At 36.7% G+C, this 24,507-nt stretch overlaps 1 protein-coding gene across 1 annotated transcript in view; it reads left to right on the top strand.

Moving 5' to 3' along the window:
* Positions 1-24,507, top strand: part of LOC117906795 (exocyst complex component SEC5A-like) — a 61,122-nt gene that overhangs the window by 11,821 nt on the left and 24,794 nt on the right. The window contains 10 exon segments of the mRNA XM_034819998.1: positions 4,354-4,505; positions 4,881-4,975; positions 14,076-14,270; positions 14,481-14,608; positions 14,738-14,896; positions 18,499-18,603; positions 19,148-19,222; positions 19,580-19,717; positions 19,823-20,014; positions 20,205-20,348. Coding sequence (XP_034675889.1) covers positions 4,354-4,505; positions 4,881-4,975; positions 14,076-14,270; positions 14,481-14,608; positions 14,738-14,896; positions 18,499-18,603; positions 19,148-19,222; positions 19,580-19,717; positions 19,823-20,014; positions 20,205-20,348 — 1,383 coding nt within the window.

Below are 24,507 nucleotides of genomic sequence, written 5' to 3'. Positions count from 1 at the left end.
TTAGGCGGTAAATTGGTATATAGTACTTTTGATTGGAGTGAGTCTCCCTCCTTTGAAAAGATATTGTTTTCTCTACGTCACAAGTCTTTTTTGGAATTTCTCTTTCATCGGATCCCACATTGAAGTTGATTTAAAAGAGGCACCTAAAGGGAGTCCCAAATATGTGGTGGGGAGCTTCCCCACTCTACAGCCCAACACAAACACTAGATCTTCCACAATCAATATCCCTCCTATTGATTAGCTTGTTTTTTTCTAAATTAATTTTTAGGTTAGGTACTACCTTAAACCACATTAGAGTCTAGCCTAGATATGTTAGTTGCTCTTGGCTAGCATCATAAAAGATGAGAGTGTCGTTTGCAAACAAAAGATGAGATACCTCCTCATCTGGGGCTTTCAAATCTTGAGATCCTTTTTCAAGGCTTTCAAATCAAAATGTGACTAAAAGAGACTCTGATGTTATAACCATCCACCATCTCTTTGTAGGCTCCATAAAACTCTCCCCTTTCAACCGCATATTTTCAAATCTAAAAAAGGTTTTGCCTCTCCTCATTTTACCTCTATTCAACGAAATGGACGTATAATTTGATATAGGCTTTGGCAATACACTTTGTAACAAACCGTCGAAATGATCTTCCTAACCTTCCTATACTACCTTGATGCATATTGATTATTCAATCCCTATACCATGTAATTGGACCACCAAAGTGTGTTCTCTCAATCTTAGCTCCTCGGTGATCTTTGGAAAATGCCTCATTGATGCCAAAAGCCTATTGGAGTTCCTCTTTCCCTTGAGAACCTTACCAAATTAAAGTCACTACCCACACAACAAAGATCATCCTAAAGTCCTCTTATGTCCCCAAAGTTTGCCCACATATCCTTCCTTTCCCTCCCATGAATAAGACTATATATTCTTGTGAACATCGAGTCAAAATTGTTCTCATAGCATTTGATCAACATGAAATAGAGAAACTATTCGCATCCATCTGAATTAAATCCAACACCTTGTTATCCCAAAGCATAATTGTGCCCCTTACCACCCTTTTTTGCTTCCATTGTTCTCCACTCTAAGAATCTTCCCACCTCTAGGCTCCTCACCAACTGGGTTGACATTTGATGGATCGCAGTTTCTTGTAAGAACATAATGACAACCATCTAAAGATCTAGCCAAAGACTTGATTACCTTGCACTTTTCCTGGTCATTTGCCTCTCTTGCATTCCATGATAAAATTCTTGGTTTCATTGCCCTATTGATACTAACTCCCAAGCTCCACCACCATTTCCCTTCTCTTATCCTGCTCTCCCATTATAATTGATTGAACGTTCCAACTGTTGTAGCTCCCTCTCAGTCTTTGTTGTTGCTATTAGTCTCCTCTTTTTCATTGACATCCTATTTCCTTTTCTAGCTCCATCCTTCTAAGAAGACGTAGGGTCTCCATCTCGAACCCCTCAATTGGTAGCACTAAAGATTTGTTGAATTGTGTTAATTTACTAATTGGTTAATTGTATAGAGAGTTCCATCCTCTCAACCCTACGCCCCTTGCATTGGAAAACCTTTTGACAACCCCCCTTCTATAGCTTCCTCATCTCTAGGTTCCTTTGTCTCCATACCTCTAGCCTCTTAGGGTATTTTTTTAGAATCTCAACCACCATATTTCCATCTCACAAGACCATTTTCAACCTTTTCCCCTTTTCCTCACCAACTACCTTCTCACCATAATTAAACACATTAACTTCCTCCTTTTTCTTCTTCCTTCCCATCTGCCCCACCTTCCCATTGGTGTGTGTGGACCCTTCCTCACTCTCCCTACCATCCAACCCCCTTTAACATCTCTTGGAGTAACATGGATTACCTATGGTGGGGTCTCCCATGACAATTGGATCACAAAGCATGAATTGCACACTTCTATTTGAATCGATACTAAGACTTTTCCTTCCAATTGTTTCTACTAGGACCTGTACCCACTACAAGTTATAGTGATGCAACTCATAAGTTGTGACTTAGTGTGCAAACCTAAGATGGAAGAGGGTTTGGGGTTTGGGAAGATTTCTTTAAGGAATAGAGCACTCTTAGAGAAATGGATTTGGAGGTTTGCTTAGGAAAATTACGCTCTTTGGCATCATGGACAAAAATGTTGCAATTTTTTGCCGATAAATTGTGTATTAGATGGTTTCGATAGAAATATGGGGCAGATATGTTGATGGAGTGATGTTTTTGATTTTTTTGCCATTTATCAATGATATATTGATCTTTTAATGACATTTCAGCATTATCACTGCCACGTCAACCCCCTTTTCCCATTTAATGATAAATCAATTGGGCAACAAGATGTGGATCATGGCTTAACCCCTCTGAGAAACATCTAGGCTATGCAATCCCAACCCTAATTATGGCTTGTGATATCAACTTAAGCTCTACCTCATTAAATATAACATTTGTTTCCTTTTTTTTTGATGGGTAGATAGCAATATATTAAAGCAAGACACTCCAAAAAAGCACCCCAAAGTACATAGGAAATATAACATTTGTTTCCTTTGAGAATCCAATGTGGGATTGCTTCTTAAAGAGATAAGAAAACACAAAAAACTCCAAGATCAAGGTTTGAACTTGGGTCCTTGGTGCAAAACAAATGGGCCCTTACCAACCGAACCAAATGTGCTTTGTTATAAAAATCGCACATGTAATTTATGTATATAAATAATATCTTTTATATAGATATATATTATAAATTAAAAAGTTAATTAAAATAATTTTTTTATAAATAAATTAATTTTAATTATAGTATTAGTATTTTATATAGTAAACTACTATATGCTCTAAATATCTAAATCTTTCCAGAGTTGTGATGATTAGAAACTCCTCTATCTCATATGTTCTTGGAACTTTCTATTTTTTTTTCTTGGAATCTTATCTTTCATCGTAATCTCACTGATGTGGAGATAGAGGATTTGGAAAGACTAATGTCCTCTCTCTCTTTTGTGCACTTGATTCAGTCCATCCCTTACAAGAGAGCTTGGTCTTTATCTTGTTCAAGTATATTTTCAGCAAAATCTTTCCTTTTAGCCTTGTTCACTTGACTAGATCTTGTTTATTTCCCTCTAGCAAAATTTATTTGGCAATCTAAAGCCTCATCTAAGGTCAAGGCCTTTGCTCAGCTAGTAGCCAACAAGAAGGTCAATACTAGTAACTTGCTATATGTGAGAAGACCTCATAAAGCCCGTAATCTTGATTGTTGCACTATGTGTATGATGAGTGGTGAGACAATTGATCATCTTTTTTCATATTGTCTAAGTACTATGTGCTTTGCATAGATTATTCAGCATAATTAGGCTAGATTGGGTTTCTCCTGGGAGCATAAGCGACATGATGACCATTTCCTTAAGAGGTTTGGGGAGTACAGGTAGAAGCAAAACCCTTTGGAAAATTGCTTGCCTCACTTTGATTTAGATAGCATGGTGAGAGAGTAATGTAAGGGTTTTTTAGGATAAGTGGAGAAGTATAGAATTAATATGAGTCATAATTTACTTTTTTTTTGCTAGGCAATATGAGACATAATTTACTTCTATTCCTCTTTTTTGGGTCTCAACAACTTTAGATTTCAAGGGCACTGCTCTTAGTGTTATTTAACTCCATTGGAACTTGGTTTGTAAATAGAGGTTTTAATACAACAAATCTTGGAGCAAAGCTTTGGCTTGTAGATGCATTGATTTTTCAGGAGAACAAAACCTCTTTCTTTTGTGTGGTTGTGTATAGTGTATAGAAAACATTTTATACATCAAATCTTTTCATTAGAGTTTGTATATTTGGGAAGGATTTCTCATCCTTCTCATGTGTTTCTATCTTGGTTTTAATGAATTTTTGTTTTGGGTTAAAAAAAAGGGAAAAAAAAGAACAAGAAAAAAAAGAAAAAAAAGAAATGAAAAGTCAGTTCAGCTCATAATGAGATTTCATTTTGGTAACGTGAAAGCTAAGACCAAAAACAGAAAAATCGATTGTTCAAGTATTCCAGGTTCTATGAGAAAGATGATAAAAAGGGAAGCATTATGTATGTATGTATGTATGTATGTATGTATTTCTTGATTTATCATTGTTGAACATAGTCTTTTGTATACTTTTGACTTTAACAAATGCTTTTACTTTCTATTGTTCCTTGCTCTTTCTAGATTCTTCTATTTCTCCCCTCTGCATTTTGAAAATAGATTCTGATTTGGGAATACCAATCATGAAGTAGTTGTTTTAAACATGACATTTCTTGATATAACATGCAATCCATTATCTTATAATTGTTAAACTTTATATTTGGCAAGTATTTCCAATTATTAATTAATGGAATGAAAATTATGCTTTTCTGGCAGCTTGCTCGTAGGGTTCGTGAGATGCGGGAGACAAAAGCAGTACCAGTGGCTCAAAAGATTGAGAAAAAGGCGTCAGCGATGGGTATAAAGGTGCTCAACAATTTACAGTCCTTCCCTCGAGGCATGGAATGTATCGATCCACTGGGATTGGGGTAGGCTTCTGTTTTGTTTTCTTGGGGGTAATGCCTTCTTGGGATTTTGTGTTTATAGATATTATTTAATGCTTGTCAATGAGCAAATGGCAATACTCTTTTCTGTTTTAATTTATATTCTGCACCTCAGTTGATGGGCTTTCTACTTGCCAACTACGAATTTTTTAGTTAGTTTGATATTTCATTTTGTTTACATAATTTGGATTTTTTTTTAATAGTTTTTTAACCTTTTATGTTTTGATTCTCTTTGTAAAAGAACCTAGATTGGACTATTGGAGAGGCTGATATTAATGGTCTTATATGCTGTTGTTTTTTCTTAAAATTTTCCTTCTTTATTATTCTTTCCCCTAACATGAGTTTCTGTTGTATTGACAGGATAATAGACAATAAATCATTAAGGTTAATCACTGAGGCTTCAGAAAGCTCTCCAACCAAGGTTGCTAAGGATTATCCCGATGCTGTCCTTCGTGGTATTTTTTTCCTCCATTCTGCTGATGCAGATTATGAAATCATTGTATTATTTTATTAGGTTGAGAGCAGCATTTTCTCTGTCTACGGTTCTTCCACTTTTTGTATAATGCTATCATTGTTAAAATAAAATTTTGAGCTCCTGGGTGCAAATTTGTGTTAAGTTACTGATCTGTAGGTTGTATAAACTCTTTTTTATTGATGAGTAAATTTCATCAACAACCAAGGGGAAGAGCCCTATTCCTTGTAGATTTTTTTTGATAGGCGCCTTATTCCTTGTATATTATGTGTTATACACTTGAAAAGGGAAGCAAAATTAAAACCTCAAGGAGTCTAAAAATAAACAATTGAAGTTCCAGTCCCAAAACCCTCATGAGGGCAAATAAAAAAATTTATGTATCAATTTTCAGTTTCAATGAGGGAGGCTTCCTAGAAAAATCTTATATGCTTTCTTCCTTTTTGCCCCCCCAAAAAAGCATGCATGTCATCTATCCATTTTGTTTTTTTTCTCCTGATAGGTAAATATCCCTTGTATTAATAGCTCCTAACAAATGAGCGCACTGAAGTATACATGGTGTATATAAGGGCACTAAAAGACCATACCAAGTAGAGGGATACACAAAAATGTTTGCCACCTATCCATACATCTCCATTATTTTTGTTTTTGACCCAAGTCACTACCTGGTAACAAATCCAACATTGCTTGATGCAACACTTACAGATCTCAAGAACAGAAAACCAGTCAGGCCACCATTCTTGGTAGGATGATAAGTAGGGTTGAAGATTTTGGTTTTCTGGAAGCCTTTGAGGTGGGTGGAGATTAAATTTCTTACCTCTGGTATCCGGAAAATGTAATCATTTTCTCCATCCTCAAGGTTGAGAAAATTTCCAACTTAAGCTTATTCTTGAGCCCTTTGGGATGATCCTTGCTCTCAAAATTAACATTGATGAGGACGCCTTCTTGGGAGTTGAGATAGACTTGAGAGACTGGAAAGTTCTCGTAGATTTGGGATTAGTAGGTTGAAGATTTAGGTTTAGTGGAAGTCTTTTGACGTAGGTATGGATTAAGTCTGGATTATTTAACTGTAGGTTGCAGAACATTTGATCATTTTCTCCACCTTCAAAGATGAGAAATTTCCAACTTCCAGCTTATTCTTGAAGCCTTTGGGATGATCCTTGGTCTCTAAAATAACCTTGATAAAAGTGCCTTATCAGGGGTTAATATTTGCTAGGTTAGACTCTAGTGGCTGAAAAGTTCTATTAGTTGTGGGATTAATAGGTGGTCTTTGAATTACCCTTTTTTTTTAATAGGTAAATGAATATAATATTAATAAAGCACCAAAAAGAGCACACCAAAGTACATAGGATGTATACAAGGATCGCCAAAAGGTGTCAGAAAAGGATAAGGGAAAAAAAAAAAACTAATCCCTCCCTGAATAAGAACCCAACCAATTAATGAAGTCAAATAAGGACATTGAGCCTTCAACTATATATCAATTCCTCGTTATCAAATAATCTTCGATTTCTCTCCTTCCAAATTGTTCAAAAGAGGCACAAAGGGGCTGCTCCCCTCACTTTTTTCCATTTCCTTTCAACAAAGGAGAGGTGGTCTCTGAATTACCATGATCTTCATTTAAGAGAACAAGGCTAGTGCTACATGGTTACCGGCCCTGTAGTGGAAAAAGAGTTTAACCATCTTAATAGTTGGAAGAAAACCTACTTTACTTTGGGAAGAGGTAGGGGTAATATATTTCAGCCTTGTATGGCCCACATACTTCTGATCCATATTTAGTGTAACATTTGGAATTGAGAGGATCAAGAGTGATTTTCTGTGGTTTTGGCATAAATTTAGAGCCTTCTTGTTTTGTGGGGGATGTGTGTTGGCCAAGATCTAAGTGTGGGATAGATTTGGGAGGAATTTCTTTAAGAAATAACTTGCTTATTGATAAGTGTTTATGAATATTTAGTGGGAACAAATGCCACTTTTGGGTATTCTGCTATTGAGAGCAAGCATGGTTTGCAGGACAATGGGGAGGAATCATTCTTTTTACTACTCATTTCCCATCCTTTGTTCCTTTTTTTTCAAGATTAAAAGGAGCTCCTTTCTAAATTCTTCAATATCTAGTAATTCCCCTCCTAGATATATTCCTTTGTCGTTTCCTATCAAGAAAAAAAAAAAAAAAAGTAATTCCCCTCCTAGAACTGTTCCCAAGATATCTCAATGGTGAGCATTCTTTTCTCTCTCTCTCTCTTTCATTTTTTTTTGGAAAATTTTTATTACTCTACTGCAGCTTTAGGGGAGAGTTGATAGTCATTGGATGGGATTGGCTTTAAATTCTTTTTCCAACCCCCAGCCCCCCAAGATGAGAATTTGAAATTGTTCACAGCATCTATATTAATTAGGATCTTTAGAGGGGCCCCATCCTGAACAACCACAAATACACACAAGTCCATAAAGTATAGCTGTTGCATAGTTTGTGGGCATTCTTTTGAGCATTTATAGCTTGATTAGAATAGGTTTAGGTGGGAAGTTGCATCTAGTGTATATTCTCCTCTAATGGGTTTTATTATGTTAAATTTGATGGAGGTACTTTAGGTAACCTAAATTAGCTAGGAATTGGAGGTGCAATAAAAGATCATCATAGTATAGTGTTGAAAGCCTTTTCTAAACTGGTGGAGAAAGTTTGACCTTTGAGATAAAGATTTTAGCACTTTTGGAACACTTGCTGCATGGCTTTAATCTTTTGGTTGGAAGGGGAGTCTGCTGTGGTGATTTCATGAATGTCTAAAATGAAAAGATGTCTATGGAAGTATGATGAGAGGGTTTGCCAAGTTTTAGATGTTGGTAGTACCTTTGGTTCCTCTTTCCCTTGCTACTTATTTAGCTAATCATATGTTGTAGATCAATTAGCCAAGAGGGAGTTTTTTGCCTTAAGGGTTGTGAATCTTTTTAGCTTTTACCTTTTGAGTGGTTCATTTGCTTTTCTTTGTTGTTGATCAGCTTTTATAAATTTTGGAAAGATTCTTAGCTTTTAGAAATTTTGGAAAGATTGTCATACTTTATTTTACTTATAAATTCATATCAGTGAATTAATGTATTTTTATTACAAGAATTGTCTTATGCTTGTCAGTAAGTTGTCTATTAGGCTCCTTTTCTTATGCTGTTTAATCTCTTGGCCTTTGGTAGAGTTTTTTCATTGTTAAGAGTCTTAGGGTAGACTTGGAAGCTGTTCGAATCACATTGATCATCTTGTTTTGGGGTCATAGTAATAAGGATGGAAGTGAAATGATTTCATAGTGTGCCTTTATGCCTTTGGCAAGTGTTTGAATGGCAAGGAACACTAGGATCTATACAGACAGGTTGAATCCTATAGGAAGCTCCTTTTAATGTTGTGTTTGCAGGCAACTATCAACCCCCTAGACAGTTGTCCAACTTATATATATATATATATATATATATATATATATATATATATTTGATATTATAAACAAGCGCCAAAGAGGAGTTGGCACTCTCGTCTCCTTGGGTCCTCGAAGCCCTAGATGTCAGCTGCTAAAAATGATGCTGCAGGATGGTGGCTTGCTGGAACTCTCAGGGAAGGCTGTGAAGGATCCCTCTGGTATGGAGGTGGTAACCAGGGACAAGGAGTTGGAACTTTCAAGGGATGTGGACTTCGGTTGTGCGTTGGAGGGGGAGGATTTTAATAGCCATCCCAATGGCTTTGTTAAGTTCTCTAATTGTTTGGGGATGCCAGTTGCGGGCTTTGAGAAGAAAATTTGTGCTCTTGTTAGAAAAATGGAACCAAGAAAAGGTCGTGAGGTGAGGGTGTCAAGGGGGTAAGAAAAGGTCTTCTTCCCATTTCAATAGGGAAATCCGAAAGCTAGAGTATTCGGTTAACTATAATAGCTCTCTGTTCATTGCTAGGGGAAGGGGGAGTGGTGCTGGGGTTTGAGGGAAGAGGTTGCTTCTGGATTTAGGGTTTTTATGTTGTTTAGCCTTTCTGTTAGCGTTGTTACTGTTTCTAACCTTTGTTGATTAGGACTGCTTGTTGTTAGGGTGGTGGGTTTTTTTTCCTCTTTTCCTTCTATGGCTTGCTTTTTGGCCTAATTTGTATGCTCCGTGTATACATATTTGCGCCTTTTTGCAAGTGCCTTAATATATCCTTTTTTACCTATAAAAAAAATAAACAAGCGCCAAAGAGATGGCACATCATAGTACTCAGGAGGTATACAATAAGCACCAAAAGATGCAAGCAAAAAGAGAGAACACAATAAACAACCCCCTCTCATAGCAAGAACCCAACCAATCTACAACATCATTTAAAGACAAAACCTATATCTATGTACACCTTCATCCACAAAAACAAATATCTAAGAAAAGAACTCTTCAAAACTTGATCTGATTGCTCCTCATTCACAAATGATCTTTGATTCCTTTCTTTTTAAATAGCCCAAAAGATTTACAACAGAGCTTCTTTGCAATCCTTCTTGCATCTTTTTTTATTTGATTGGAAACGCCACAAAGATATAATAATATAAAAAGAAGTACAAGAAGAAGGATGAGAAATCCTCCCACCAAAGACAACTAAAATACAGGAAAAAACACAAAAACAAAAGAACTCCCACTAAGGACCAATCCCTAAGGAGAACACACCGCTATCCAATCCAACTGAATCACATTAAGGGGAGTCCCCTTAAATGCCTTGGAACAGAAAGCCCAAAGGGAAGCAAGGAAAGCTATAGAGTCCCAAAGGGACTCTGAATTCCTTGCTTTATCCTCGAAAATCCTTGCGTTTCTTTCCCACCACACAACCCGAATTAGAGCTATGCTCGCAGCTTGCCACAAGACTACCCCTCTCTTAGAATTACCGAAGCCTTGAAATTTGATGGACATCATGTCATATATGCTCCTTGGAGAAACCCAATCCATCTTAGCTAACTGAAATAACCTGTGCCACAACCCAATCGTCAAGGAACAATGCAGAAAAAGGTGATCTGCTGATTCCCCGTGCTTCATGCACAGGATACAAATATCAGGACTAAGGGCCTTGTAGGGTCTTCTCACTTGCAACATGTCATTAGTATTCACCTTCTTGTGTGCCACTAACCAGACAAAGGACTTCACTTTGAAAGGAACTTGAGACTTCCACACGAACTTTGAAGGAAAGTTCTGAGGAGATCCAGAAGATTGAGATAATGCTAGAAAAAAGGATTTGACTGAAAAAAGCCCTGAAGAGGATAATGGCCATAATCTAGCATCTGGGACCGAAGGAGAGAGATACAAATCATCAAGAGAGCGCATGAGGCCTTCTAAGTCCTCAATCTCAGAGTCTGACAGGTTACGGCGGAAATTCAAATTCCACAAGAAAGGCCGAGATGGACCGAGAACTGAAGAAATAGAAATGTTTTTATCCACAACTACTCTAAATAGTCTTGGATATTGGGTTCCCAAAGGTTGGTCCCCCCGCCACAAATCTTCCCAGAACCGAATTCTTTCCCCGTTTCCTACCACGAACCGAGTAATCAAAGAAAACCCCTGAAAGACTTGAGCAATAGCCTTCCAAGGACAGCGGTGTGACCATCTGACTAGAGTGTTAGCATCCCAACCATTAGAGTGAGCACCATAAATGCTTAAAATGACCTGATGCCAAAGAGCTGAACCCTCTCTAGGGTACCTCCATAACCATTTCCCTAGAAGAGCGAGATTCCTCCAAGAAATATTCCCCAAACCCAAACCCCCTATTGCCTTCGGTTTGCACACCACATCCCACCTCACTAAATGATCCCTTTTGCCTTCCCCAACCCCTGACCATAAAAAATCCCTTTGCAACCTCTCGATTTTTGCAGCCACTGAAGCGGGAATTTTGAATAAGGAAAGGAAGTAACTTGGCAACTGGGTAAGACAAGATTGGATAAGAGTTATCCTCCCCCGAAGGATAAGTAGGCCTTTTGCCACCCATCTAATCTACTTGAGATTCTCTCAATCACTGGATCCCAAAAGCCATGCGCCTTAGGTTCCCGCCCAAGGGGAGACCCAGATAAAGAATAGGCCATCCAGACGCCTTACAATCGAGCATCTCAGCCAATCTTGAAAGATGAACCTGATCAAGATTGATGCCATAAATACTACTCTTGTTAAGATTGACCTTGAGCCCAGAAATGTGCCCAAACACTAACAAAAGACTCTTCAGAGTCTGCAGCTCTTCCTCCCTTGAGTTAGAAAAGAATATGGTGTCATCAGCAAATTGCAAATGGGACACCCTAGTTCTATTCCTACCCACCCTGAAACCCTCCATCAAATTTCTTTCCTCAGCTCTCATAAGCATCCTACTCAGTACATCTGCGACTAAGGTAAACAAAAAAGGGGATAAAGGGTCGCCTTGTCTCAATCCTCTTGATGCCTTAACCCACCCTTTAGCACTACCATTCACCAAGATTGCATAAGATACCGAAGATAAGCATCCATTCATCCATTTCCTCCATCTAGGACTGAACCCCTTCTTTTCTAACACGTGATCCAAAAAATCCCACTTCACGTGATCGTATGCCTTTTCGAAGTCTATTTTGAATACGACACCTTCCTCCCTTGACCTTCTTCTCTCGTCCACTATCTCATTCGCTATAAGAACCGCGTCCAATATTTGTCTCCCTTGAACAAAAGCGCCTTGAGTATAGTGTATGGTCTCATGTAAAACCCCTCTTAGACGCCCTGAAAGCACTTTGGCTATTATCTTGTAGAGACTAGTAATCAAACTAATGGGTCTAAAGTCTGATATTCTCTTTGACAGACTCTTTTTGGGTATTAGAACAATGAAAGAGGCATTAGTGCTTTGATTGATAATTCCACTCCTATGAAATTCCGCGAACACTCTCACCAAATCCTCCTTAATCACATCCCAACACTCTTGGAATACGGCAATAGTAAAGCCATCTGGCCCCGGAGCCTTGTCCCTATCCAACTGAAAAATGGCCTTATAAATCTCTTCTTCAGTGAAAGGGGAGTCTAACCTTAGCGCACTCTCATTCGAGATAGGGGACCAATCTAATCCTTCAACACCCCAAGACTCTCCTGTAGGATTTGTGTAAAGCTTTTCAAAGTACTGTAAGATCTCCTCTGTGATACTCTCGGCGTTCTTCAGCACTAAGCCCCTCTCATCCTCCAACTCCTTGATGTATTTCCTATTCCGCCTGCCATTAGCCACTTTATGATAAAACTTAGAATTGCAATCCCCTTCCTTGACCCATTTCACTTTGGCTTTTTGTCTCCAATGAATTTCCTCCCTCAATATTAATTCCTCTAGCTCCCCTTTTCTTGAGGCTCTTTGGCTTAACAAATCAGGATTGAGACCCCCTTCCTGCTCAATGGCATCAAAGTTAGCTAAATCATTGAGAATACTTTTTTTCTTTTCTTTAAGCTCTCCAAAAGAAAACTTATTCCACTCCTTCAATTTAGCTTTAACATATTGAAGTCTCCTCACAAAGGATCTATTCCACCCTAAGAGAGTCACTTTATCCTTCTTTCTACTTTCTTTTTAATTTATTTTGTTTGGTAATCTTTTTTCTTGATGCATGGAATCAAACCTGGAACTTCTCCATCCTCATTTCCAATCTCTTGTCACTAGAGTCATACCTTAGGGCATATATTCCTGGTCCTGTATAAATAATATTTTTAGTTTCATATTAAAAAGGTTGGATAGATAGTGGATGTACTCTTCTTTCCATAAAAGTTGAACCATGTTTTTTCACATGCTAAACTGTAATGTTTTGTTAAATGCGTTTGCAATATAGCGTAAATTGAGAATCTTTAGTGAGCTCTTTCTTGTCCTCTTTCTCTGACTCAAGTGAAGGTTATAAAACGCTTATGTTAAACATGTTTCCCAATCCTCAGTTGGTGATTTATGTGCATAGTTCATTCATGTATAGGTTGCGACTCCCTAACCTAAAATGTTTTCTTACTCCTTTGCTATTTGTGGTCATGAATTATGTTATATTGTCTCAATGGAAGTGTTAGAAGAGAGGAGTGGGCGCATTTTGAAGATTCATCTTGGAAGTTAGTAGATAAGATTGATGATGTGACTTGTAAGAGCTTTATTTAGATGTTTTATGGATTGTAAGTTTTAAGAAACTTGTAGGAGGTTGTCAAAGTGTGGGTCTGGTGGCTTGGATGATGTAAATTATGAACACATGGTGTCTATTTGTTTACTAGTTGCTTTAGATTTTTAGTAAAATCTTATTATCAAAACAAGTAAAATACAAATCAAACGCCAGTTAAATTGAATAACAGTGAGAGAAGTGCCAATAAATGCAGTATTACCAGAGGCCGAGGAATAAAAGTGAAGTAAATCCCACAACGTCTCTACTATCCTTCATTTTTCCTCCAAGATCCTAGCATTTCTCTCTCGCCTCACGATGAAAGGCAAAGTGAGACGAGTGATTTGCCATATTACCTTGCCTCTAACAGAACTCCCTAAACCTTTAAAAGATATGACCATCATGTCACATATGCTCTTGGGTGGAATCCAATCCATTTTGGCTAGATTGAATAACTTGTGCCATAATCCTAGAGTTATCAAACAATGTAGAAAAATATGATCAATTGATTCTCTACTCCCCATACATTAGATGCTCCAATTAGGACTAAGAGATTTGTATTGTTTTCTCAATTGTAGCATGTCATTGATGTTCACCTTCTTGTGTGCCACTAACCATGTAAAGGCCTTGAGCTTAGATGAAAATTCAGATTTCCATACAAATTTGGCTAGAAACTATGGAACTAGAATTGATAAATTGGACAAGGCCAAAAAGAAAGATTTTATTAAGAATACACCCGAAGAAGAAAGAGACCAAGCTCTTGTGTCTTGGAGAGAAGGGGACAAGTGAACTAGGGTGAGTGAAGACATAAGTCTTTCAAGGTTCTCAATTTCCAAATCTATGAAGACATGGGTTTTTTTGGAATCCCTATGGTCAACTCCTGAATGTTTGTAAATTTAAATTTTGCATAACGTAGGGATTAATATTTTAAGGTGGTATTTTTTGCTGTTTTTTATTTTTTACTTTTTTACAATTATCATGGTTAACCACACTTGTATGTAATTTTTGCAGAAAAGTTGTTGTATTTCTCCGAGAAATTTGATGCAAAGATGTTTTTATCCCGGATACACCAAGAAACAAGTGCTGCGGACCTAGAGGCTGGTGCTCTTGCTTTAAAAACAGATCTCAAAGGACGGACTCAACAAAAAAAACAATTGGTTAAAGAAAATTTTGATTGCTTTGTCTCATGCAAGACTACCATAGATGGTATGCCACCTTCTCATCTTGCATAGATTTCTGGCACTCTCATTGATTGCTGCCTGTAAGCTTGAGCCTTTTGGGTTGACATTTTCTTACACCATTGCTCTTTCTGTGTAAAGCTTGTCAGTCTTCTAGTTGTGGACTATAATTATGTGTTGCTTAATTATGAGGGTTCTCTTCCCCACTAAAATTTTATTCATTTGTAATTTTGTATAGATATACAGTCAAAATTGAAAAGGATTGAAGAAGACCCTGAAGGTTCAGGAACTTCTCACTTGTTTAATTGTATTCAGGGAGTCAGCTCTCTGGCTAATCGTGCCTTTGAGCCTCTATTTGAGAGACAGGTTGGTGTGATTTACATTTTGGATTTGTTGGAAGTTCAGGCCTGTTTAATTGTTGGATTTGTTGTAATTGTATAGATATGCTATGTGGATCAATTTGTTTCATTTATTTTTTCAACAATGCTGTTGTAGGCTCAAACTGAGAAGATCAGATCTGTGCAAGGAATGCTTCAAAGATTCCGAACGCTATTCAACTTGCCTAGTTCAATTCGTGGGAGTATTAGTAAGGGTGAATATGACCTGGCGGTTAGGGAATACAGGAAAGCGAAGTCAATCGCTCTGCCTTCTCATGTACTGGAATTCATTTTGAACTGCTTCTTATTTCATTCTATCTAGTTTTTGTAAGATCATATGCTGTTTTATTTTGAAGCATCATGTGCACTATTTGTTGAATTAACTCTTAGATATCTTTGCAACTCAAGGTGGCTTTGTACCAATGTTCTCTTACATAGTTCTTCATCCTTGTTATGTGTCACATTTTCTCATCTTCACTTACTCCATGGAACTCTATTTATCATTTCACAATCAGAAGGATGTAGTGCTGAAAATGTTTATGAAATATCTGTGAACATGCCTTTATTATAGTCTCTATTAACATTATTCATGCATTAAAATATCAAATTGTTATAATTCTTTTTCTTCTTAAAGAATCCATCCTGGGATCTGGATCTGATCTTATAAACAATTACATAAGGTAACAGGTTTTTTATGGTACCACTGGGTGATTGCATCTATTTGTGCATGGTTATAACTTATAAGTTGTAATTTCTTGAATCTTCACTTAGAATCATGACACATTTACCTAGGCAGAAATTTATAACTACAAGGAGAAAAAGAAAAGTTTAATATGGTTACTTGTAATTAAGGATATGTTTTTTAATTCTAAAAAGTGGAGGTTATGTGGTTGATAGATGTTATATGAATGATTGTATTTAATTTTTATTTTTATCATAAAATGATGAAGAAAAATGTGGTTAATTAGCCATTGGGCTGAACGTGACCAATTTCAGGTGTTTTCCTTTTTTTTTTTAAATTTAATTATCTGCATTTATGTGGGTGTGTATATTCACACTGCTATATCATATGACATCTTTATTTTCTAACTTTCCTTATTACATGTAGCTGGATAGCATCTCTTGTGGCATAGTAACTGTAACCTAGGAGTTCCTTTTTTCATTTTCTTCTTGGGTGCCTTTTCTGGATCAGAGGGTTCTTTTCCCCCAACTCAACATGGAGGCTGGCCTTACTAATGATGCTCTTCATCAATGCACTCATGCACATGTGCATGCACACCCATCCACACGAAAACAAATGTGTGTGCATGTCTGTGGGCAGTAGGATGCTCTATCATCTGTGTATTTCTATCCATATATGTGCATGTTCTTTATGACCAAATAACTAATGCACTCAGACAATAAACACACAGCCCTCTACATCACTTCATTGTTAGTTTGCTATTTTTTATGGTCCCATGTTTACTCTTGGTTTGGGTTTCCATGGGCATTATAGGATCTGTACATGAGCTCTTCCTGGATGGTGTGCATTAAGGCTTTGGATCCAAAGGGAAGATGCTCTGAAAGGTTTTTCCTTCTTCACTGGAGCACATGGATTGGGAAAATGCTACTTTTGAGAGTGGCATCTCTAATGTTTTGATTGTTGAATCCAAAGACAAAGCTCACCTATTTTAGTGGGTCTCTGAGTAAAGTTAGTTCACAGGTTTAGTCAAAGGTTATATTGCAATTTTTGAGAGCGATTTAATTTGTTTTTAGCTGTTGTTGTTTTTCAGAGAAATTCTTTCCTTGTTGCAATGTTTTTAATTTCCATTGGAATCTAAGACTTCTTGTCCCCCAGTCCCCTTTTAATCATTCACTCCTAAAGACCAAAAAGAAAAAAAAAAAAAAGGAAAAGAAAAAGCAAATAAATTAGGAATTTAATTTCCCCCTTCACCCTGATAGTTTATTATATTTCTTTGAGTTTCATTAAATATTTTTCTAGGCTTAAATATTGATTTGGAGAAGAGTGACCTTATCTTGGTTGACCTTATCTCGGTTGGGAGGGTGGATAATTTGGAAGTGTTGGTGTCTGAGTTGGTTGTTAGATAGAGAGGCTTCCTTCCAAATAGTTGGGACTTCTATAGGTGCCAAATTTAAATAAGTAGCGGTATGGGATGTAATAGATGGGATATTTCAAAAAAGTTGACCATGTAGAAGAGATAGTGTTTGTTAGAAAGGGGAAGACTCGCTCTAATTAGAAGTACTATTTCTAGCTTGCTGATCTATTGGATGCCTTTGTTGGTGATTTTGAGAAAGGTAATCTTAAGGCTAGAAAAGATTGAAAGAGACTTCCTGTAGAGGGGTGGAGCTCTAGAGAAAAATCCTCATTTGGTCAAGGAGTCAATAGTGTGTAGGGCTAGAAAAGAAGTGGATCTTGGCATCAAGAATCCTTTTGGTCTCAATATTGCTCTTTTGGACAAGTAGGGTTGGAGGTTTGCCTTAGAACAAGAGTCCCCACGAATCATATTAGTATTGGGAAATTCGGGGAATGAGGAGGTTAGTGTTCTGGGGTGATAAGGGAAGGTTTCAAAGTAGGGCTGTGGAAGGCCATTAGGAGAAATTGGGAGGCTTTTAAAAAGAGAATTCACTTTATTGTGGGGATGGGAGGAGAGGAAAGTTTGGTTCGATAGGTGGTATGGTGAGTCATTGCTAAGAGAATCTTTCCCCACACTATTCACCTTAGCAAGCTCCAAAGATGAATAGGTAGCATATATGAGGGAGCAGGAGGGCAGCCGGTCATTGAAGCCAATGCTTTCTTAGAGAGTTCCATGATTGAGAGTCAGAGAAGATGGAGGCCCTTTTGCAAAAACTTCAAAAGCAAGTGTTGATTTAGGACATTGAGGATAGGATGGCCTAGTTAGATTTGAAGAGTGAGAAGTTCTTAGTTACAACATTCTACTCATTTTTTGCATCAGGGGATTCAGAGTCTTTCCTAGCTAGAGGTTCTTGGAACCCTTAGATCTTTGACAAGAATGATTTTTTTCATGGGAAGCCATGTGGAGAGGAATATTGACTTTGGACTAGTTGAAGAGGAGAAGAGTGTCCTTAATGAACAGATGTGATATGTGTAAAAGGGATGAAGAATCCGTTGATCACATTTTTTTACATTGCATATTAGCCGGAATCTTGTGGTAGTGGATTTTTTCTTTATTTGGGATTTGATTGGGTGATTTCAATAAGACCAATGTTGTTAAGCTGGAACAGGCACTTTGTTGGGAAGAGGCGAAAAAAGTGTGGTTAGCTGCCTCTTTGTGTTTTTTTTGAACAATCTGGCAGGAGAGAATTTGGAGGGCATTTGGAAGTGTGGAAATTTTGGAAGGATCACTCGGATCCTTTTTTATGTGCAGTTTTTTGGATTGTGTTGGACATTGCACAAGAAAGTCATCTATGTCTATGTTGGATTTTGTTGATTGATTAGGTTCAAAGTAGACTTGAGAAGGATTTGCGCTTTTATTTTTCTATTTTTTGCTTGGTACCCTTTGTACTTTGGTGTGTCCTTGTTGTAGCTCTTTGTAGCTTCTCTTTTTATACCTTATACATTATATATATATGCATATATATTTTCTTTGTGCTTATCAGAAAAAAAGAAAAGAAAAAAGAATAAAATTCTTCTCTTATCCCAAAGATCCATGTCAGAAACAGCAATTGTTTCTTGAGATATTTAGGTTTGTCTGGTTTATCGGATTATTTGTAATATGCTTTGATATCATTTTGAATGTTTCTTATTGAGACTCATATGGAATGACAGTTGATCTGAAGTAGTTGAGTAGAAAAAATACCATTGACCCTTGTTTCCTATGTTCCTACTTAATTAATTATATGGTGATAATTCATTTTCAGGTGGAAATATTAAAACGTGTTCTCGAGGAGGTTGAAAAAGTAATGCATGAGTTCAAAGGCATGCTTTACAAGTCAATGGAAGATCCACAAATTGACCTAACTGATGTAAGATGATTGTTATTATTATTATTTTAAATATTGATTCATAAAGTTATTTTGTATCTTTGAACAGTATGCTAAATGCTGAACAGGAAGTCATAGAAGTGTTCTTAATCTCTCTTCACCTATTTAAAAAAATCCCTTCTTGAGTGATTATGGTTAAAATTTAGAAATTGAGGAAATTCCTGTTTTTATTTAGGTTTATATTTTGAAAGTGGTTAAAGGATGAAAATGGTACACAATGAATAGTAGTTACTGATATTATGCCTATATGTGAGGACAAACTAGTTTTACCCAGTACAAATTAAGGAACATGAACAACAGAATACAAGTTCATGGCCATGGTTACTTCATAGTTACTCTGCTACATTGTCATTTAGAAGGTCCTTTTCTTTTTTTCTTTGATAGGAATTTGAAGGCCCTTCTATTTTTTTGTCTTAAAATTTTGATCATGTGTTCATGAATTATAAGCATGTGCCTGCACATACCATCTAGCTAGTTACGGCCTCTATTTTTGTTCTATTACTAATAAATTTTATGCGTTATGTAGCTTGAAAACACTGTGAGGTTGTTGCTGGAGCTCGAACCTGAGTCAGATCCTGTATGGCATTATTTAAATATACAGGTTAGCAAAGTCTCATCTAGGTTGTGCTATTGATTTGCTTCCAGGCAACCCAATAATTAATGTGGTATTAGATTTGTGTTTATTATACTCAACATATTCATTAAGTTTTGAGGAATTCAGCAGCTTGACTGGTAATATCTGTTGGAGCTAATACCACTGATCTAGGTTCAGTTCTCTTTTTGAGATTACCATCTTCACCTTCTAACTCTACTAACGACTAAATGCCTGCCATTTCTAAATGAAAGTTAAAAGTTTTTCTCAACAGACAAGGCTTAACCTCTTCTGGTGAAAATCCCCCCTTGGTATAATGATTTGAAGGTAAAGTTGTTGAGTTCATTATGTTTATCTCTTTGACAGAATCATAGAATTCGAGGTTTGCTTGAAAAATGCACCTTAGATCATGAATCAAGGATGGAAACTTTGCATGATGAGATTCGTGAAAGAGCTCTTTCTGATGCAAAGTGGAGGCAAATTCAACAAGATTCAAATCAATCTGTAAGTGCAATCATTAAGAAAGATCATCTTGTAATGATATGAGAACTAACCAAAGGCTGGTAGTGAATAATGAAATTTACCTTTGCTCTCATGTTTCTGCATCAGTCAGAGGTGGACTATTCTCTGACTCCTGGAAACACCAATCTGCTGGTACATTCACCACAAGTAGGCTTGACAAGTGAAGAAGTTGATGCTCTTAGAGGAAAGTATATCCGCAGGCTAACTGCTGTTCTTATCCATCACATACCAGCTTTCTGGAAAGTAGCACTTTCTGTTTTCAGTGGGAAGTTTGCTAAGGTATGCTGAGCAATTTATTTTCCATATAAATTCTATGAGATACAAACGACAATGAAATTATATTTTCCAGTATGAGATATGAGATAAACTATGATTAGAAGATCTGCATTTAAAAAAAGAAAACATTTATTTCTTTTGTATAAGGTCAAGTATTGCCTTCATTTTGAATGTGTTTATTCTTCCATTTTAGTCTTCCCAAGTTTCTGCGGAATCAAATATTAATTCTTCTGCAAGTAAAACTGAGGAAAAAGTTGGAGATGGGAAGTATTCTAGTCATTCTCTTGATGAAGTTGCAGGAATGATACGCAGTACTATTTCTGCATATGAAGTCAAGGTAACAATTCTCTCTAGCATTACTTGTTTTAAACTGTTATGAAATGGTAAATAATGTGTTCCTAAGCACTTGCAAAGGGGTCTTTTTGAGATTGAGTTTTTGTTTTACCTCCATTATGATAACCTTAGGCATTTTATAATACTGGGAATAAAAACAAAAGATTTATCTTGTAAGAAAAAAAATGAAGGATTACTGAAAGTTGATACTTGGAGATTCCTGGAAATGATCATTATTGTTTTCTTCATTATTTAGTTCATTATCCATGAGGGGAAAGACATTATCTATAGAACAAAGGCGTATTGGATGAAAGGGAGAAAGTCCACATTTTCTATAAAATCTAGGCATGATGGCTTCTACATTGTTGTGTTATTTTAAAATACCCTGTAAATTGAAGGAAAAATTTTATGGGATGGCTACCCGATAAGGCCATCTTTGCAGTGTGACTTAAAATGTTGGTAAATAAAGAAATATTTTCAAAATATATTTGTAGGTGAAATGTGGATGTTAAGGTGGTTGAGTGATAATACAAGTGATATATGAGAGGTGATAAAAGATAGAGTAAGAAATGGTTGCATTTGTTTGATGTGGCGCCAACTGAGGACAAGATGAAAGAAACCAGCATGGTTCCTTCATGTTTGACAATGTTTAGGAATGCACCCATAATAGGTGATTTGACTCAAGGTGAAGGTGCCATAAAAGCAAGTAGAAGGGGATAAGGATCATATGACCCACAATAGAGTTGAATGGTGAGAGAATATTTGTGTAGCGAAGCCCTAGTAGTTAAGGCTTAGAATGAAGAATATCTCTATTTCATCCTTCTTTGTGGTAGAAGATTGCTGGAGTGCAATAGTAACCTTATGTAGATTGAGGACATTAATAACACTTTTTTTTCTTTTTTTTGATAGGAATAACACTTTTTTTTCTTGGAACCTTAACTTCTGTCATAACTTCATTAATGTGGAGATTGAGGACCTTGAAAGATTCATGTCCTCACTCACTTGAATGCACTTATATCTCCATTCGTCCTAGATGGGAGAGCTTGGTCTTTTCTCTCCAACCTAACTTTTATCGAAATCTAAAGTCCCATCTAAGGTCAAGACTTTTGTTTGGCTAGTGGCACGATAAATATCAATGGCATGCTATAGTTGAGGAAACCTTTCAAATCCCTTAGTATTGACTGGTGCATTTTATGTATAAGCAGTGGAGAGACAATTGACCATCTTTCTTTATATCATTTAATAACTTTGGGATTATGACACAAGCTATTTACTCAAGCCAAGATAGATTGGGTTCCACTAAGGAGTACATGCGACATGATGATAATTTTTTAAGGGTTTGGGAAGCTCCATTAGAGGCAAGACCCTTTGGGAGATTGCTTGTCTCACTTTGCTTTGAATTGTGGCGAGAGATAAATGCTAGAATCTTTGAGGAGAAGTGGAGGACTGTAGAAATGTTGTGGGATCTACTTCACTTATATTCATCCTTTTGGGCCTCTTATACCAATGCTTTTAAAGATATTCCTTTTAATGTTATTCAGCTCAATTGGCATTCAATGTGTAGTTCAAAAGAGTTTGGATAGCAAAGAGAGGAGCTTAGTTTAGGTTTGAGGAGATGAGATCTATGTTTAGTTTTATGTGGTCTAAACCATTTTCTATATGTCTTCTTGTATAGTGGAGGAATTTTTTCATATTTTGATCAAGTTTTTTGTGTAATTGTGGGGAGGACTCTTTGTCCTTTTCATGTACTTTTTAACCATAATTGATACAACTTTTATTTCTGATTAAAAAAAAAACACACAATTACCTTATGCAACTAAAAAATCTAGAGTAGATGGTTTTTCCTACTTTTTGACTTGAGTTATGTAGTCATTGTGCTTGGGGCAAGGGGATTTCTCATCTTTCTTTGTACCTAATCCAGGATAATAACATGTTTGTTTCTGATTTAAAAAAAAAAAAACAAAAATACCTACCATGGCTTATCTTTGAAAGAAGCTTCATAATATTTTCTAATTGCTTCTCAAGTTTATTATTTTTGATATACGAAAAGCCCACTTGTTTATCCTCTTGTTTAACCCTATGGAGCTTTGTTGTTGCTAGTTTTTTACACCATCCACATTATTATTTTTGATGCCTCCTCCAATGAGTTGAGTGAAGTTGAATTTTGATGGATGCTCTTTGGATAATCTAGGACAATTGGGAATTGGAACAACACTTATGGATCATAATTGAAGATTAGTGAAAGCATTCTCTAAGAATGTTTAGTGAGTGTAGCCTTTGAATTAGAGTGGCAGTTGTATGTTTCTTTCATGGGCGCTCTTAATACAATTTATGTTGTGCCTATCAAAAAAAGTATGCTAGTATGTTTCTTTCTTAATAGTTATTCACACATACTTTTGTATTAAAAAAGCAGCTAGTTGCTTTCATTTTGTTGCATAAATCTTTTGAGCAAGATGTACTTTGCAAATGCTTGGAGTGTAATGGCAGCTGTTCGAGACAAAATATCAGTGCACATAATGATTGCTCAAAATCAACCTTAAATAAGCTTTGCTGCCCTATCCATGATCTTCATCCAACTAGAATGTAGAAGATCAGTAATATTAGCACTAAGAAACATTTTTGTCCTTTCAAATTTGGGAATTCTCAAGCTTTTAATCATGCAAGATTTTCCCTATTGTAGTCCTTTTATCAAAGGTTCCAATCATGCTTTCCTATTCCAATTCCTGCAAAGTAAGCACCATTTTTAATTGTTTTTTCTCTGGTTTCTTAATTAGTGGAATTTTCTTCATTGGATGGAGGATCTTCTTACTCCCATTCTATTCAAGTGTATTGGTATTGGTATAGTCATCATGTAGGACTCTTTGGGCAAAAGGTTATGATCTTCTAAGAATAATGGGCAACTTTCAGCCGCAAAACAGTATGACATATCACAAGCTCAAAATTATATTAAAATTAAATGTTACTAGCCAACGAGAACTCACTGAAATAGAGGTGCCTTCTATGCATTCTATTTGATAGGGATTTGGATACTTTTTTTTTTTGATAGGCAAAAAGAGGACATGTATTAAAGGCACCTTAAAACAGGTGAAATAAGTACACATGAAACATACAAACAAAACCTAGTAAAGACGAAAAGGTAAGGAAACCTTCTCCTTACTAGGAACCCAATCAATCTACAAAATCTAACATAGAAAGAGTGTGGTCCTCGATATACATCCTAGCCCAATTCACAAAAGTATACAAAAGTGCAGATTTAATTGCTTGATTAGATTGCTCCACATCATTGAAATCCCTTCTATTCCTTTCCTTCCAAATAGTCCACCACAAGTACAAGGGAGCAGCCTTCTACGCTTTCTTCCGTTTGTTACCCATGAAAGAGCCATGCCAATCCAACAAATTCCTTTTAATTGAGGAATGCAAAACCCACTCCACACCAAAAAGGGTGAAAATCAAACTCCACAACATTCTTGCTTTGGATAAAAAAAGAGGCAAGTGATCCATCTCCCATTCCCAACTGAAAGTGAGATCTACTCCTTATACCCTCCCATTAATTTTTGATGGCCTTCCACGCCCCAACTCCATAACTTTCCCTCACTTCTCTCGAACACCACTCCTCTTCCTTTGCTCTGTGCTTCCCTATTATGATTTGTTTCCATAAGGACTCTCTTTTTGTGGCAAATCTCCAACACCACTTCCCAAGCAAAGCTTTGTTGAGAATTACAAGGTTACGAATACCTAGGTCCCCCTCCTTCTTGCCTAATCGAACTAGATTCCAATTCACTAGATGAGGTTTTTCCTCTAAAGCACACCTCCATATAGGAAATCTCTTTGGATCTTTTCAAGCCTTGAGCTAACCTTTCTTGGGATGACGAATAAAGACATGAAATAAATCAAAAGACTTGATAAAGTGCTTTTGATCAAAGTAAGTCTCCCCCCTAGGAAAGGTATTGTCTCTTCCACATCGCTAATTTTTTTTTAATCTCTCTTCCACTGCATACCAAACCTTAGAAGATCTAAACGAGGCTCCGAAAGGAAGATCCAAATAGGAAGTGGGCAACTTCCCTATTTTGCAACCCAACACCGAAGCTAAATTCTCCACATTAGAAACCTTCCCCACAGGAATAACCTCACTCTTATCAAAATTAATTTTTAGTCTAGAGATT

The sequence above is a fragment of the Vitis riparia genome, chromosome 18 (genome assembly GCF_004353265.1).
Source record: "Vitis riparia cultivar Riparia Gloire de Montpellier isolate 1030 chromosome 18, EGFV_Vit.rip_1.0, whole genome shotgun sequence".
Classification (NCBI taxonomy): Eukaryota; Viridiplantae; Streptophyta; class Magnoliopsida; order Vitales; family Vitaceae; genus Vitis; species Vitis riparia.
This window is presented reverse-complemented; position numbering and strand designations above follow the sequence as displayed.